General features: G+C 46.9%; 1 protein-coding gene across 2 annotated transcripts in view; it reads right to left on the bottom strand.

Annotated features, from left to right (window-relative positions):
• Positions 1–1,417: 1,417 nt before the first annotated feature.
• LOC138747908 (inositol-tetrakisphosphate 1-kinase-like) overlaps positions 1,418–15,312 on the bottom strand; it is a 36,090-nt gene continuing 22,195 nt past the window's right edge. Inside the window, exons 10-11 of one of the 2 annotated variants that reach the window (XM_069907533.1) lie at positions 13,382–13,544; positions 1,418–2,045 (exon numbers count right to left, since the gene is read on the bottom strand). In XM_069907533.1, the coding sequence (XP_069763634.1) occupies positions 1,768–2,045; positions 13,382–13,544 (441 nt within the window). In that variant the 3' untranslated portion in view covers positions 1,418–1,767. The remainder of the gene's footprint in view (positions 2,046–13,381; positions 13,545–15,312) is intronic. The other variant, XM_069907534.1, reaches the window with a different exon arrangement.

Genomic DNA, 15,312 nt, shown 5'->3' with positions numbered 1-15,312 from the left:
TTCCTGCCTCCAAGTTATTTTCAAGCTTCACTTCTTCTTGGGCTCCTGAATTGTTGTGCTTGCAGAGGAGGCTGTTCGGCCTATCCTCCCCGTATTTCCCTCTTCTTTCTCACACACATCAAGGGCTAATTAAGCAGCAGGGGATATTGGGAGGAAGCCAGAACACCAGGAGCAAATCCGCCTCAGTGCTGGCGCTCACTTCAAGAGGAGCAGGGATGCGATGTTGAGGCTTTGTAAGGCACTGGTGTGATCTTACTTGGGAGCAGTTTTGGGCTCCTCATTTAATAAAACCCGTGCTAATGTTGGGGAGGGTTCAAAGGAGGTGCACTGGGATGATTGCAGGAATGAAAGAGTTGTTGTGTGAGGAGCGCTTGACAGCTCTTGGCCGGTATTCATTGGAGTTTAGGAGAATGGGGGGGCGGGGGGGATCTCATTGAAACATTTCATAGGTTGGAAGCCGTGGTCAGAGTCGATCCGGAAAGGTTGGCTTCCCGTGGAGGGAGAGTCCAGGGCGAGAGGGCACAACTTCAGGTTTGAAGGGCGTCCGCTTTGAACAGAGATGCAGAGGGATTTCTTCAGCCAGAGGGAGGAATTTGCTGCAACAGGCGGTTGAGGAGGCCGGGCCACTGGGTGTATTTAAGGCAGAGATTGACAGGTTCATGATTAGCCAGGGCATCAAAGGTTATGGGGAGGAGGCCGGGCAATGGGGATGAGTGGGGAAATGGATCATGATTAAATGGTGGGGCAGACTCGATGGGCTGAATGGCTTATTCCTCCTCTGATGTCTTATCATTGGAAGGAGAGCTTGCAGACTCCATGCAGGCAGTGCTGGAGGTCAGGATCAAACTTGGATCTATGAGTGAGTCAAGTATAGGCTTACCAGTGAGTGTGAGTGAGTCAAGTATAGGCTTACCATTGTTGGAATCCAAATGAAGTCCAAGGTGAATGTCTACATCGTCGCTCAAGTGAAATAGTGATCGAGTTCTGTTTAATGTCTCCTGTGCATTAATTATATGTGTGATTTTAACACTTGGGTCCAGACTCGTCTCTCTGTGACCCCACTGAAACCTGAATCTCCCCAACACGACAGGTACCAATTTAAACGGCACCCCACACCCCTTCCTGCACCTGATCCCCTCCCCTCCATCCTCACAGCCTGTTCATGGGTCGTGCCCCTTAACACTGCTCTTGTTCATCAGCTGCTGTGTTTGTGGAAGCGATGTAGAAACACCGAACAGTACAACCCATGATGTTGTGCTGGCTTACATATACCTAAAAGAAACCGCAAGCCTCTCCTTCATTATCTGCCCCTCCCCTCACTCTCACCATCCAAAATATCCAATGGAGTGAGCTGACAGATGCTGTGATGTGAAATGTTACTACCTGATCTTAGTGATGCCTGGAAAACAAAATATTTTATTGTAAAAGAAATTAATCTACAGTTGAATATACAAAAAAGTTCCAAACGCTCCATAGCATTATTAATCTCAAATGAAATATAATATAACCTCTAAAAATATGAATTAATATCTTAATACAATAAAACCCCCAGTATCCAGCACACGTGGGGTTTGATAGATGCCGGATAAATTATTTTTCTGATTGCTTGAGACTCCAGGTTGTGTAATTGACAAACTAACCAGGAAGGGGTGCCAAGTTAAACTTTCATATTTATTTTCCATGATTTTTTTTGCCGGCTGCTTGAATTCTGGATAGTGGGGATTTTACTGTATCTGCAAATAATTTTTTTTTGGAGGGAGGTATAGATTAGTCACAGCTGGACTGACAATGGATGGGTGATTGGGTCAGCAGTTCCTGGAAACAGGCAGAGTCCAAGGGCCGTTTGCCCACCGGAGACTCCTTGGCCATCCAGACGTCCTTCATGAGGCTGTTGGGGGGAGAATCCTGTGGACGGTGGCCCCAGAGCAGGGGAGCTGGTTGATCGACACTGGCACCTGCTCCATTGAGATTCTTTTCCTGCTCACCTAGCAATGTTTCCATGTGGTCCAACAGGGTGCTGAAGAATTCAGGGACGTCTTCGTATCCTGTGGAGAAAGGCAGTGGATCATCTGAAAAATGGCTTTCCGGGTAGAGAAGGTAACGGTGGTGGTGAAGAGCACAGACTAAGGCAGTTCATCAAGTACCCACCATGTCTCAGTCCCTTCTACAGATCACCACCAAAAGCATACCCGTTTTCTCCCTCCCTTCCCCATCCCTATCTTTCCTCCAGCTCTCTACCCCCTTCCCTCTCCATTCACAGAGCCATCGCCCTCCCCCCTGTTTGCTGCTGTGCCCTCCCTCCCTTATCCACCTCCTACCTGTGGGACTGTGCGCCTCCCAGTGCCCTCACCCCACCATTTTATTCAGGCATCTGCCCACATTTTGCTCGTACCTTGATGAAGGGCTCCAGCCTGAAGCTTAGTGACATATCTTTGCTCTATGAAAGACCCTGCTTCACCTGCTGAGTTTCTGCAGACTTTTCTGATTTACTTCAACACGCTTGCTGGCAGGGAGGATTGCTAATGCTCTTGGGGGAGGGTTTAAATAAATTTGCTGAGGGGGGGTGGGTAGTGGGAACCAGAGTGAAGAAGCAGAGGGAGAGGCAGTTGGCGCCCTAGTGGGGACAGCTGGTCAGGGGTTTGTATGGAAGGACAGGCAGACAGGGCAAAGTTACAGCCTTAGTCATTGCAATGTAACAGGGACACAGGTGGATTCTCATGTAGATAGGGTGGAGAAGAAGGCTTTTGGTATGCTGGCCTAGCGTAGAATATAGGAGCTGGGAGGTGATGTTGAGCCTATTCAAGGCATTGGCGAGGCCAAGTTTGGAATATTGTGTGCAGTTCTGGTCTCAAAATTATAGGAAGGATATCAATAAGGTAGAGAGGGTGCAGAGAAGATTTGCTAAAATGTTGCCTGGATTGCAGTATCTAGAATACGGAGAAAGATTGAGTAGACTGGGACTTTATTCATTGGAGCGTAGAAGGTTGAGGGGGGATTTGATAGAGGTATTTAAAATTATGAGGGGGATAGATGGAGTAGATGTGAATAGGTTCTTCCCCTTGAGGGTAGGGGAGATTGGAACAAGAGGTCATAAGTTAAGGGTTGGGGGGAAAAACATGAGAGGAAGTTTCTTCACTCAGAGAGTGGCGGCTGAGTGGAATGACCTTCCGGAAGAGGGGGTTGTAGCAGGGTCAATTCTGTCATTTAAGAGGAGATTGGATGAGTGCATGGATGTGAGGGGGTTGGAGGGTTATGGAGAGGGAGCAGGTAGTTGGAACTAATGGAGTTTCACTTAAATCGGTGCGGACTAGAGGGGGCGAGATGGTCTGTTTCCGTACTGTAATTGTTATATGGTTATAAATGAAGGGCTAAGGGCTTCATATTTAAATATTAGTAGAACAAGAAATAAAGTCAATGATCTTGTGGCAGAGCTACAGATCAGCAGGTATGACGTGGCCATCATGGAGTCGCGGCTAAAGGGGTGGATGTCATTGGGAGCTGAATGTTAAGGATGCACAGTGCATTGAAAGGATGGGCATGTGAGCAGAGGGGACGGGGAGTGGCTCTGCTGGTAAGTGTGGCAAACCACTGTTGTGCTAGGATTGGCTGCTGCCAGCTGTACCCACCTCCCTGAGACCGGTCATACCCATAGCCTTTTGCACCCTCCCCATTCAGTGAGGTTGAAGGCTGTTCCAGTCTATAGTTAATAAAAGCCTATCGGTTTCACAACTTCTTTTGTGATTGATGGTGCATCAATTTTATTATCTGTTATTTTTTTAAAAAAATCATAGAACTTGAGAAGCTCAACATCAACCCTCGATCGCCTGATTCCCCGAACACATTAGAGCTCTGGCTTCGCTGATTTAAAGACTTCCTGGCAGTGGCCGTGGACATTATTACCACTGATACTAACCAACTGGGGCTACTCTTCTCATGAATTGGACCCCAAGTATTCCCAATGATCAACGACACCGGCTCGTACCCGGCGGCCATGGAGACTCTGAAATCCGAAGAAGGTAAATGAGGTCTACGTCAGGCACCTTCTGGCCACCAGAAAGCAGCAACCTGGTGAGTCAAGCTCCGAGTACCTTTGGGCCCTCCAGAACCTACGCGACTGTCAGCCCGTGAATGCCAAGGACCTCATCCGGGTTGCGTACGAGGCGGGTATTTGCTCTGGGTACGTAAGACAGAGACTCCTAGAATGAAAGGTGCTTGATCTACAGAGGACGGTTGAGCTGACAGAGACACTGGAGGTGGCCCTCCAAAACTCGGATGCTGACTCGGGCGGCTCTTGGTCGCCGCTATCTTGGGTCAGGGGCTCGTCCCGTGCCATGAGTGACTGGTCACTCACACCTTCCCACTCCTCTTGTGACCTGACCTTGACCGCTGTTGTGGGTGATCACCCCAGTTGCTACTCCTCTGGGCAGGGTAAGCTCGCGAGGAAGTGCGGCCCTGCCAAGGAAGCAGGATGCACCAGGTGTGTGAACAAGGGCCATTATGCCAAAGTTTGCCAGTCCAAACCATCTGTGAAACCTTGCAGTTCCACGTGCGGATAGATGCCACTCTGGATAGCACGAACAGCACCATCTCTTCTACGAACCAGCAACACCATGTGTGCAAGACACAGGGCCACTCTCTTGGGCCGCACGGCAAACACCATCTTTTCAGGCATGGTGAACGAACTCAGAGGATTAGGTCCGGACAAGGGGCACCTGATCAATGCTACCTGCCCCTTTGAGCACCTAAACATGGATTTCAAGGAGCCCCTCCCTTCCTTACAATCATCAACTAATATTCACGTTTCCTTTTCGCCATTCCCTGCCATGGCCATGGCCACAGTTACCAAGGCCCTCCACAATATCTTCACGGAGGCACAGTCTGTCTAGGAGGGTCATGTGGTTTTCCCGGAGAGAGAGAGAATTCAGTTCTACAGTTTAGCAGCAGCAGCTGGAACTGGAACAGGACAAGCTGGAAAGCTCGTTTGAAACCCCATTTTGAAGACGGGTTGTGAGTTCTTCGTTCAGCCTGGTCAAAGCCCTTGTGATCCATACAAGAGAAGATGGCTGGCTGTATAATGTTTCACCTGAGATAAGGGAAACAGAAAAGGAACTCTGAAAGAAAGAGATTATCATCTGGAAAACCATGATGGGTCAAGTTTCTTCGGCAAGGCACTGAAGTGGCTGTTCAGAAGGGATCAGTTGTGGGTGTCCAACGAGCAACAAATCTCTCTCTGAAAACCAACAAAAACCTTCCTGAGCGGTAACCATTTACCTTTCAAGCACCAAACCTGGTGAACTTTATAAATGTTAAATTCTGTGCACAGTATAAGAATTTCCTGCAACCAGTGAACTTGGAGGAATGAGAAGCGAGATTGGACTGTGAATCAAAGAACTTTTCTGAACTTACACACACACATTACACACACGTGCACTTAGAATTAGAAGGGGGTTAAAGTTAGGCTAATAAGTCAATAGTGATAAGTTAAAGTTTGATTCTATTTTCATCTTTAAAGATAATTAAAAGCAACTTTTGTTTAAGTAACCATTTGTCTTGATGAGTATCTATTGCTGCTGGGTTTTGGGGTCCTCTGGGCTCATAACAAGCCCAAAATGCTGGAGGAGCTCAGGCATTCTCTTCAGCGTCCAAAAAAATAAAAGATATATTGCTGATGTTTTGGGCCTGAGCCTTTTTTAACGAATAAGCCCGAAGCATGAAATCTCAGAATCACCCTGGGTGCTCTGGCTTCCATAGACAACAGAACAGTGCAGCACATCTCCATGCCAAACATGGTGTCCAAACCGAGCTAAAAACCTGCCACTTCCACCTTGCAGCTCCCCCTCCATCCCACTCTCGCTCAGATCTCTTAGACACTACTGTTGAATCTGCATTCACCGCTACTCCTAGCAGCCCATTCCAGGCACCCACCATTCCCTGCGCATCACCCTTCAATCTCCCCACCCCTCTTCCTCTGGTGCACGGCACTTGCCCATAAGGAAATAATTCAGACTTCCTCCCCACATCCTAAATCAGAATTTATTATCGCGAACATGTCACGAAATTCTTTGTTTTGTGGGCACCTTGATAGTGCAAGTAATGTCATCAAATTACATTTAAAAATAAATAAGTTAGTGCAATAATAGGAGAAAGTGAGGCAGTGTCTGTGCCTCATTGTCCATTCAGGAATCTGATGGCTGAGGGGAAAAAGCTGTCCTTGTGCCGCTGAGTGCTCGTCTTCAGGCTCCTGGACCTTTGTCCCTAATGGTAGCAGAGTGAAGAGGGCATGGCCTGGGTGGTGGGGGTCTTTGAGGATTGAGGCTACTTTCAAAACAAACCGCCTCTTGTAGATGTCCAAGTACTGACCAGGCCTGAGCCTGGTCAGTACTTAGAGGGGAGACCACCTAGGAGCACCAGGTGCTGCGGGTTTCTGTGAGGGGCGCTGGATTAAAAGTGGCAATTTTCTGCCTGGTAGACAAAAGTTAAAGAATTTCATGTGTATTACATTCCAAATGAAGTATTATGTGACAATAATGTGGCCTTTAACTTTACCCTAATCTCCATCGGGCACACAAAACTCAAAACGGTCAACCAGTTTACCTATCTCGGCTGCACCATTTCATCAGATGCAAGGATCGACAATGAGATAGACAACAGACTCGCCAAGGCAAATAGCGCCTTTGGAAGACTACACAAAAGAGTCTGGAAAAACAACCAACTGAAAAACCTCACAAAGATAAGCGTATACAGAGCCGTTGTCATACCCACACTCCTGTTCGGCTCTGAATCATGGGTCCTCTACCGGCACCACCTATGGCTCCTAGAACGCTTCCACCAGCGTTGTCTCCGCTCCATCCTCAACATCCATTGGAGCGCTTACATCCCTAACGTCGAAGTACTCGAGATGGCAGAGGTCGACAGCATCGAGTCCACGCTGCTGAAGATCCAGCTGCGCTGGATGGGTCACGTCTCCAGAATGGAGGACCATCGCCTTCCCAAGATCGTGTTATATGGCGAGCTCTCCACTGGCCACCGTGACAGAGGTGCACCAAAGAAAAGGTACAAGGACTGCCTAAAGAAATCTCTTGGTGCCTGCCACATTGACCACCGCCAGTGGGCTGATATCGCCTCAAACCGTGCATCTTGGCGCCTCACAGTTTGGCGGGCAGCAACCTCCTTTGAAGAAGACCGCAGAGCCTACCTCACTGACAAAAGGCAAAGGAGGAAAAACCCAACACCCATCCCCAACCAACCAATTTTCCCCTGCAACCGCTGCAATCGTGTCTGCCTGTCCCGCATCGGACTTGTCAGCCACAAACGAGTCTGCAGCTGACGTGGACTTTTTACCCCCTCCATAAATCTTCGTCCGCGAAGCCAAGCCAAAGAAGAAAAGAAGAAAAAAGAAATGATGGCACTGGCCAAATTCACAACTCTGTAGACTTTTTTCTTGTCCTGTGCATTGGCACCTCCATACCAGAGAATGATGCCACCCATCAGCATGGTCTCCACAGGTTGGTGGATTAACAGGCTTCGGTAAATTACCATCTGTTTGTGGGAGGGTGGCAGGATCTGGGTGGCGGGGCAGGGTGGGAATTGATGTCAATTGATGGTTGATGGAATTTGTGGGCTGCAGGGTCTAGCTTCCCGCTGGGTCTTACACGAAGAGATGAGCCTTGGGCCAAATCACCGTGAATAGTAGGGGCAAGCTCGAGTGGCCCTCCTGGTCCTTGCAATCTTGCGCAGTGACTGAGCAGGCCACCAGGCCTTGGCTCTCACTGGTGAAGGTTTATTCAGCTGAAACCAGGAGCAAAGGGAGTCTGAAAGAATGAGGCGTGGAGTCCAGGGACAGGGAGAGCCAAGGCTGACAATTCGCCATCCAGAACAGCTGACTCATCGGCCGGGGAAGGTGCGGCAGCCAGAGGTCACTTCTGGGGGAAGGAGCCACCAGATACCGGCACAACAGAGAACACTCAGCTTCAGGCCAAGAGTCTGCATATAATTTCTTTTAGACATACAGTAGGGTAACAGGCCCTTCTGGCCCATGAGCCTGTGCCACCCAATTGATCTACAACCCCTGGTACATTTTGAAGAGAAAAACTAGAGCACCTGGAGGAAAGCCCACACAGACATGAGGAGAACGTACACACTCCTTAGAGGCAGTGCAGGACTTGAACCCCAGTTCCCTAGCACTGTAACAGCATTGCACTAACTGCCACGCTAAACAGGCCACTAATAAGAAATAGAGTTGCTCAATCTGACAGGAGGAAATGCCATCGTGTGGCTTTGCTTTGGTCGGGGACCGGAAGAGGATTGAATGGTGGTCTCAAACGTGACAAAGGCAACTCAAAGTAACCAGAGTTAGGGTTGAACTGATGGACAGGCGGCTTGTCCGCCCACGACCAATACTGAAGAGCATCTGGGTGGGGAAAGCTCACTGAATGGACTGGCATTTCTACCCATCCTTAGCGGCATGGACAAACAAATGGCAGGGCCATTTCCACAGGGCAGATCAGTCGCCTTTATTCTGGGTGGGTTCAAAAGCCGCTGGGTAAAGAGTGGCTGATTTCCCCAGAATGGGGAGTTTCACTGATAATCTGCTAGTTTCACACTCACCACCAGCAACTCCAGTTTATTTAACTGCTCAAATTCTCCACCTACTGTTGAAAAATTTGGAACACGACCCTCAATTTATTGTCCCGATGTTCATCCGGTGTTAACCATCATCTATTATAGAGGATTACAGCACAGTTACAGGCCCTTCAGCCGATAATGTTGTGCCGATCAATATCTACCCAAAACAGGAATCCCAATGAATCAAGGCTGATCCTACATCAGCTCCAAAACCCCAGCCTTTACCCTGGGAACACGGCATCCTGCCCTCCATTGTTCTGTGACAGAGTATATTGCAGATACGTTTTTGGGAGATAAAATGGGAAAGGTTTGTTAGAGTAGGTAACATACAAACACTTTAAAACAGATATTATTTAAAATATTAGAGCTCTACCCCATGCCAGACATGTCGGGGTCTCATAGTCTTTGCAAGAGCTTTGAAGGGACCTCAAGAGACTTCACTAATGGATTGTTGTTTACCAAAGGCAACAGATGAAAGATCTTGTTGCCAATTGTCTAGAAGAGAACTTGTTGTTCTAAGAGGGTCATGTGGTTTTGCAAGCAGAGAGAGTCAAACAGGTTTTCTCAGAGAGATAGAGAGAGAGAGAGAAGAGGAGAGAGGAGAAGAGAGGAGAGAGAGAGAGAGAGACAGACAGACAGACAGAGAGACAGACAGAGAGACAGACAGACAGAGAGACAGACAGAGAGACACACAGAGAGAGAGAGAGACACAGACAGACAGACAGACAGACAGACAGACAGAAAGAGAGAGATATCAAGATCACTTGCATAGTGTTACAGCCAGCAGAGGCAGCTGGGACTGGAGCAGGAACAGAACTCTATGATAGCCTGAAAGAAAGAAGTGATCATCTGGAGAACCCTGAAGGGGCAAGTTTCATCAGCAAGGCACTGAAGTGGCTGATGGAAGTAAATCAGTTGTGGATGTCCTGGAACAACAAATCTCTCTCTGAAAACTCACAAGAACCTTCCTGAGCAGTAAACATTTACCTTTCCAGCACCAAAGCCTGGTGAACTTTATACACGTTAAATTCTGTGCATAGTATAAGAATTGCCTGCATCCAGAGAACTTGGAGGAATGAGAAGTGAGATTGGATTGTGAACCAAAGACCTTTTCTGAACTTACACACGCATTACACACACGTGCGCTTAGAATTAGAAGGGGGTTAAGTTAGTTGAAGTAAGTCAATAGAGATAAGTTAAAGTTTGATTCTGTTTTCATGTTTAAAGATAATTAAAAGCAACTTTTGTTTAAATAACCATTTGTCTTGGTGAATATCTATTGCTGCCAGGTTTTGGGGTCCTCTGGGCTCGTAACAGTATGCAGACTGAAAAGGGCAGTGGAGAGTTCTCACCAACTCTAACCAGGCAGGGTTAGCACAACTCTGTTACAGCGCCAGCAACTCTGGTTTGAATCTGGTGCTGTCTGTAAGGAGCTTGGACGTTCTCCCCACGACTGTGTAGATTTCCTCCGGGTGCTACGGTTTCCTTCCACTGCTTAAAATGTTTGGGGGTTGTCGTCTGCATGGGTATCCTCCCACCGTTTAAAACTTATAGGGGGAAGAGGCATATGGTGTAAATTGGGTGGCACGGACTCATGGACCAAAATGTCTTGTTACTGTGCCTGCAAAATCCCAGGATAAATATATCCTGTAGGGCTGCAGGAAAGAGGAATAGAGTGGAATTAATTGGAGACATCGCACAATGGATCGAACAAGGTGTGTTGCCAGGAATTAAAGAAGAGCATCTGTAGACGTTGGGGTCAAGTGCAATACTCAGATATACTGGAGAAACTTAGCAGGTCATTTGGGATTCCTGATGAAGGCCTCACGTGATGGCTCTTGGTCAGTCCTCCTTGGTGTTCAGAAGAATGAGAGTGGACCTCCTATGAACATTTCAATTGTTGATAGGCCAGGAAAGAGTAGATGTGGCAAAGTGGTTTCACAGGGTTGGGCAGTCAAGGACAAGAGGGCACAACTTCAGGATTGAAGGCGCCCATTTATAACGGAGATGCAGAGGATTTCTTTTCAAGCCAGAGTGATGAACCTTTGGAATTTGCTGCCACGGGTGGCTGTTGGGTGCATTTGAGGCGGAGGTATCCAAATAGTCTGGGTATCAAAGGTTCTGGGAAAAGGCCGGAGAGTGGGGCTGAGTAGGAAAACGGATCAGCTCATGAAAGCATGGCAGTGGACTCGATGGGCTGAATGGCCTATTACTGCTCCTATGGCTTTATGGACTTGCTGACTTTCTTCAACACTTTGGATATTGCAAAAAGCAAGCCTTCAATTTTGTATCTGCCTGTGATTCACCGACAACAGCTCTGGTACTGACTGGCATGGATGAACTTTGACCTCAAGTATCACGCCACCTTTTATTTTTAAAAAAATCAATATTATACAGAACGATTACCTCACACCAAAAGAGGGAAGAAAGAATTGTGTTTTTTTTTTAAAAATCAAACAAAGACCAAATAATTAGATTTGTGGACATTTACTCAGGAACAATGAGGAAATGGAAATAAAAAATGAGATGAACTGTCAGTTTATCGCTGATGGTTGGTTGAGATTAACCAGCTGGCCACGTCACTGAGGAGATCGGCTCCAGCTACTCAAGGCACAGGTGGGATCTCAGAGTGGGTTACAAATTGTCAGTCCATTGTGACAGAATATAGATATGATTTTGGGAGATAAATTGGGGCAGGTTTTATTGTAGGTCACATGCAATAGACATTCACCAAGACAAGTAGTTAGTTAAACTAAAGTTGTTTTAAATTATCTTTAAAATTGAAAACAGAATCAAATTTTAACTTATCTCTATTAACTAACTACCCAACTTAACCCCCTAATTCTAAACACACGTGTATGTGATGTGTGTGTAAATTTAAGAAAAGTTCTTTGGTTCACAGTCCAATCTCACTTCTCATTCCTCCAAGTTCTCTGGTTGCAGGCAATTCTTATACTGTGCACAGAATTTAACATATATAAAGCTCAACAGGCTTTAGTACTCGAAAGGTAAATGTTTACTGCTCAGGAAGGTTCTCGTTTGCAGAGAGAGATTTGTTGTTCCAGGATTTCCACAACTGAAGTACCACCATTAGTCACCTCAATGTCTTGCTGATGAATCTTGACGCATCAGGGTTCTCCAGATGATAACCTCTTTCTTTCAGGCTACCACAGAGTTCCTTTCTGTTCCACTTATACCAAGAGAAACATCAGACAGGTAGCACTTCCAGCCATCCGCCACTCTGGAGCTTCTGTTTCAGTTCCAACCAGCTTCTCCTGCTTGTTTCAGCTGTGACTCTCTCTCATCAACTGCCAGAAAGCCATGTGACTTTCTCACTCACTTGCAAAACCCCTTACTTTCCCCAGCAAACAATAGGAGTTAGTCTTCTTGGTCCAGCCGTTGTCTTTAGGTAAACAAAAACCCAGGAGTGACCTTTCTGTGCACTCTGTCAAAACCCTCGCAAAGAGCTTGCAACAGCCAGAGTGTCTCCTGCTTGTTGCTTTAATTATGTCATTTCAATTAGCACCTACTTGTGAAATGTGCACAGCATTTTCCATAGTTTCTGTAAAGTTCACTGAATATGAATTCTTCAATATTTCAAATAAGATCTGTTTTAAAGTGTGTGTATGTATGTAACCTACTCTAATTTTACCAATTTATCTCCCAAATATTCCATTACACCACCCATTTGTGTTAACCCTACAACAGCTGCCCCACATTCCCATCAGCTCCCCGGATTCTAATACCCACCTACAGCAGCCAAATTAGCCCAACCACCAATAAGAATTTGGGACGTGGGAGGACCCAGGCGCACAAGGAAGATATCCAAATACCACACAAGAGGATTGAACCTGCGGCTCTGGTACTGGGAGGCAGCCAACATCACTATAACCAATGACTGGCTATCCTCGCATTGCAACCTGCAGGATCTTGCTGTGCTGCCTTGTTCGTTAACATTGCATTGGGCACAAAGTTTGATTGCAGTTGACCTTCCTCCTGGTTTGAAAGCCCCTCATGTTCGCCTGATCAATTTGAACCAGTGTAGGTTTTGTCATTTTCCAATGGACCGGTCTAATGAAACTTTGTAAGGGGGGGGGGAGTGGAGTGAGGGTGGTAGAGAGCAGAATGTGGCAAACGTTGACCCATCAGCATCAAGCAACGTCTGTCTACATGCCGCATTATATTGTGGACCAATCTCGGGGATGTGATTGGTCCCTTCCCCCCCACCCCTGTTCTTCACTGTAAGTTGCATCGTTTCAGGGGCCAGTGGAAATTTAGGGTGGCACAGTTTGTGCAACTGTTATAGCACCAGAGACACGGGTTCAAATCCGGCGCTGTCTGTAAGGAGTTCTCCCCGGGGACTGCGTGGGTTTCCTCCAGGTGTTCCGGTTTCCTCCCACCCTTCAAAACGTTCGGGGTTGGTAGGTTAATTGGGGTATTTGATCACAGGCTGGACGTATAAATTTAAAAATACACTTCAAAAAAACAAAGTTAGTTGAAGAAATATTTGTGGACATTGTGACAGATTTAACAATTATTTTATTTATCAATAAATTACAACAAAGTGTGAACCATGAGAATCAGTGGGTCAGTCAATGTTTCGGATTGGGACTCTACCAAGAACTGTGCACATAGTACAGCCTGCATTCATGTAGCACCTTACCCGCTTGACAGGAGCAAACGCAAAGCGATGCTGGGGCCTGTGTAGAGGAAGTGAGATAGATTCACAACCACCTAGTATCTAGCATGTACTGACCTGGGAACGCATTGATGTCGATCACTGCCAGTTTGCCTGATGTACTGTCCACAATGATGTCTACCCCAAACAGCGATAACCCCAGGGACATCTGCAGGCATCGGCTAATGGATTTAATGATACTGTCGGACGGACCACTGGGGATGTTGTCCTGTTCATCTCTCTGCAGGAAGAGGGCAGTACAACACATCGGGTTAGTGGGGAGGGGAGGGGGGGGTTTGAGTCTTGGAGGAGAGGGAGGCTGGGAACTGGAGCACACTGTCTGAGGGAGTGGTGGAGGCAGAGACTAGGGTTGGTGTCACCCAGTGCGGTAACTCATGATGTCACCCCTCCCCATGGACCTCCACCCATACCAGACCATAAAGAATCCTTCATAATGTTTTTTTGTACTAATGTTACTCATGATTCCCGTAGCTCACTGAATGTCATGGTAGTGAGATAAAAAACTGGCAAAACTAAAATATCACACGCGCAGCAGCAACAAAAACAACAGCGCTTGCTGATGGCACGTGCAGACAGAACCACCGTTATCATTGGGTAATAAAGACAGCTCTGACCGGAGGTTCAAAAAGTAAATGAGCATCGAGTTTTAGCCTTGTAGGTATATTGATACACGTCAGCTGCGCTTATGAAAAAAGGTTTTTTTTTGTTATAACTAACTACAGGGATGTTTTTATAAAAAGTGATACATTTCTGCTGAAGCCCTGCACAAAAGTTTTATAGACAGTCATTTTGGGGTCACCCCCTCGGATGGTGTCACCCAGTGTGGTCCGCACCCCTCCCCCCCCCCCACCCCAGTGCAGACACTCTCATAGCATTTAAGACAACCATCGACTCCATCCATACATCTCGCTGCCTTGGAAAAGCAGCTAACACAAAGGATTCATCCTAACCCAGCCACTCTCTTCACACTGCACCCATCAAGACATTCACAATCAGAATTTATTGTCACAAAATTCTTCGTTCTGTGGGACCATCACAGGTGCAAAATTGCTATATTTAAACATTAAAAGGGATAAGTGCAATAGAAGAGAAAGTGAGGTAGAGTCTGTGGTTCATTGTTCATTCAGAAATCTGATCATGGAGGGGAAGAAGCTGCGTTTGCACCATTGGGTGCTTACATTTAATTTAAAAAATGTTAATTTAATTTATTTTTAAATTTTAGTCATACAGCACGGTAACAGGCCTTTTCCACCCATGAGCCCAATTTACTCCCAATTAACCTGCACCCCCTGGCACATTTCGAATGGTAGGAGGAAACCGAAGCCTCCAGGGAAAGACGTACAAACTCCTTACAGACACCGCGGGATTTGAAACCCGGTCCTGATCACTGGGGCTGCAAAGGCATTGCGCTAACCACGTCGTGTCCTGTTCTAAACCGAAATGTCGACAATTCTTTCTTGCCCACAGATGCTGCTCGACCCACTGAGGCTTCAGCAGCTCAATGTTAGCTCCCGATTCCAGCATCTACAGTCTGTGGCAGATCAGCATTCACCACATTGAATGCTAGGGATAGGACTGAAGGGCTGAATGGCTTAATCTACCCTCTGCACAAAAGAAAAAATTCAGCCAAGATCCAATGGGTGACGTGGTTGGCACAACACCATCACTCTGCCAGGGACCTGGGTTCAAATCCACTGCTCTCCGTAAGGAGTTTGTACGTTTCCCCGTATCTGCGTGGGTTTCCTCCAATGTTCCAAAGGCATCCAGGAACAGTGGATTAATTGTCCCGGGGTGTATGTGGGTGGTATGGGCTGGAAGGGCCTGTCACTAAATTAAATTAAAAGCAGCCAATAGCAAGCAAAGCAACTCCTTGTCAAACTCTTCTGGTTAGGGACTGTGGCAGAAAGTCAACATTTACCCTCTCCCAGAGCCAGAGGTTAATAACCACAATCTTCCATCTCAGGTTCCATAAGATCGTTTTCGATGTT

This window comes from Narcine bancroftii, chromosome 13 (assembly GCF_036971445.1).
Source record: "Narcine bancroftii isolate sNarBan1 chromosome 13, sNarBan1.hap1, whole genome shotgun sequence".
NCBI classification, from domain to species: Eukaryota; Metazoa; Chordata; class Chondrichthyes; order Torpediniformes; family Narcinidae; genus Narcine; species Narcine bancroftii.
This window is presented reverse-complemented; position numbering and strand designations above follow the sequence as displayed.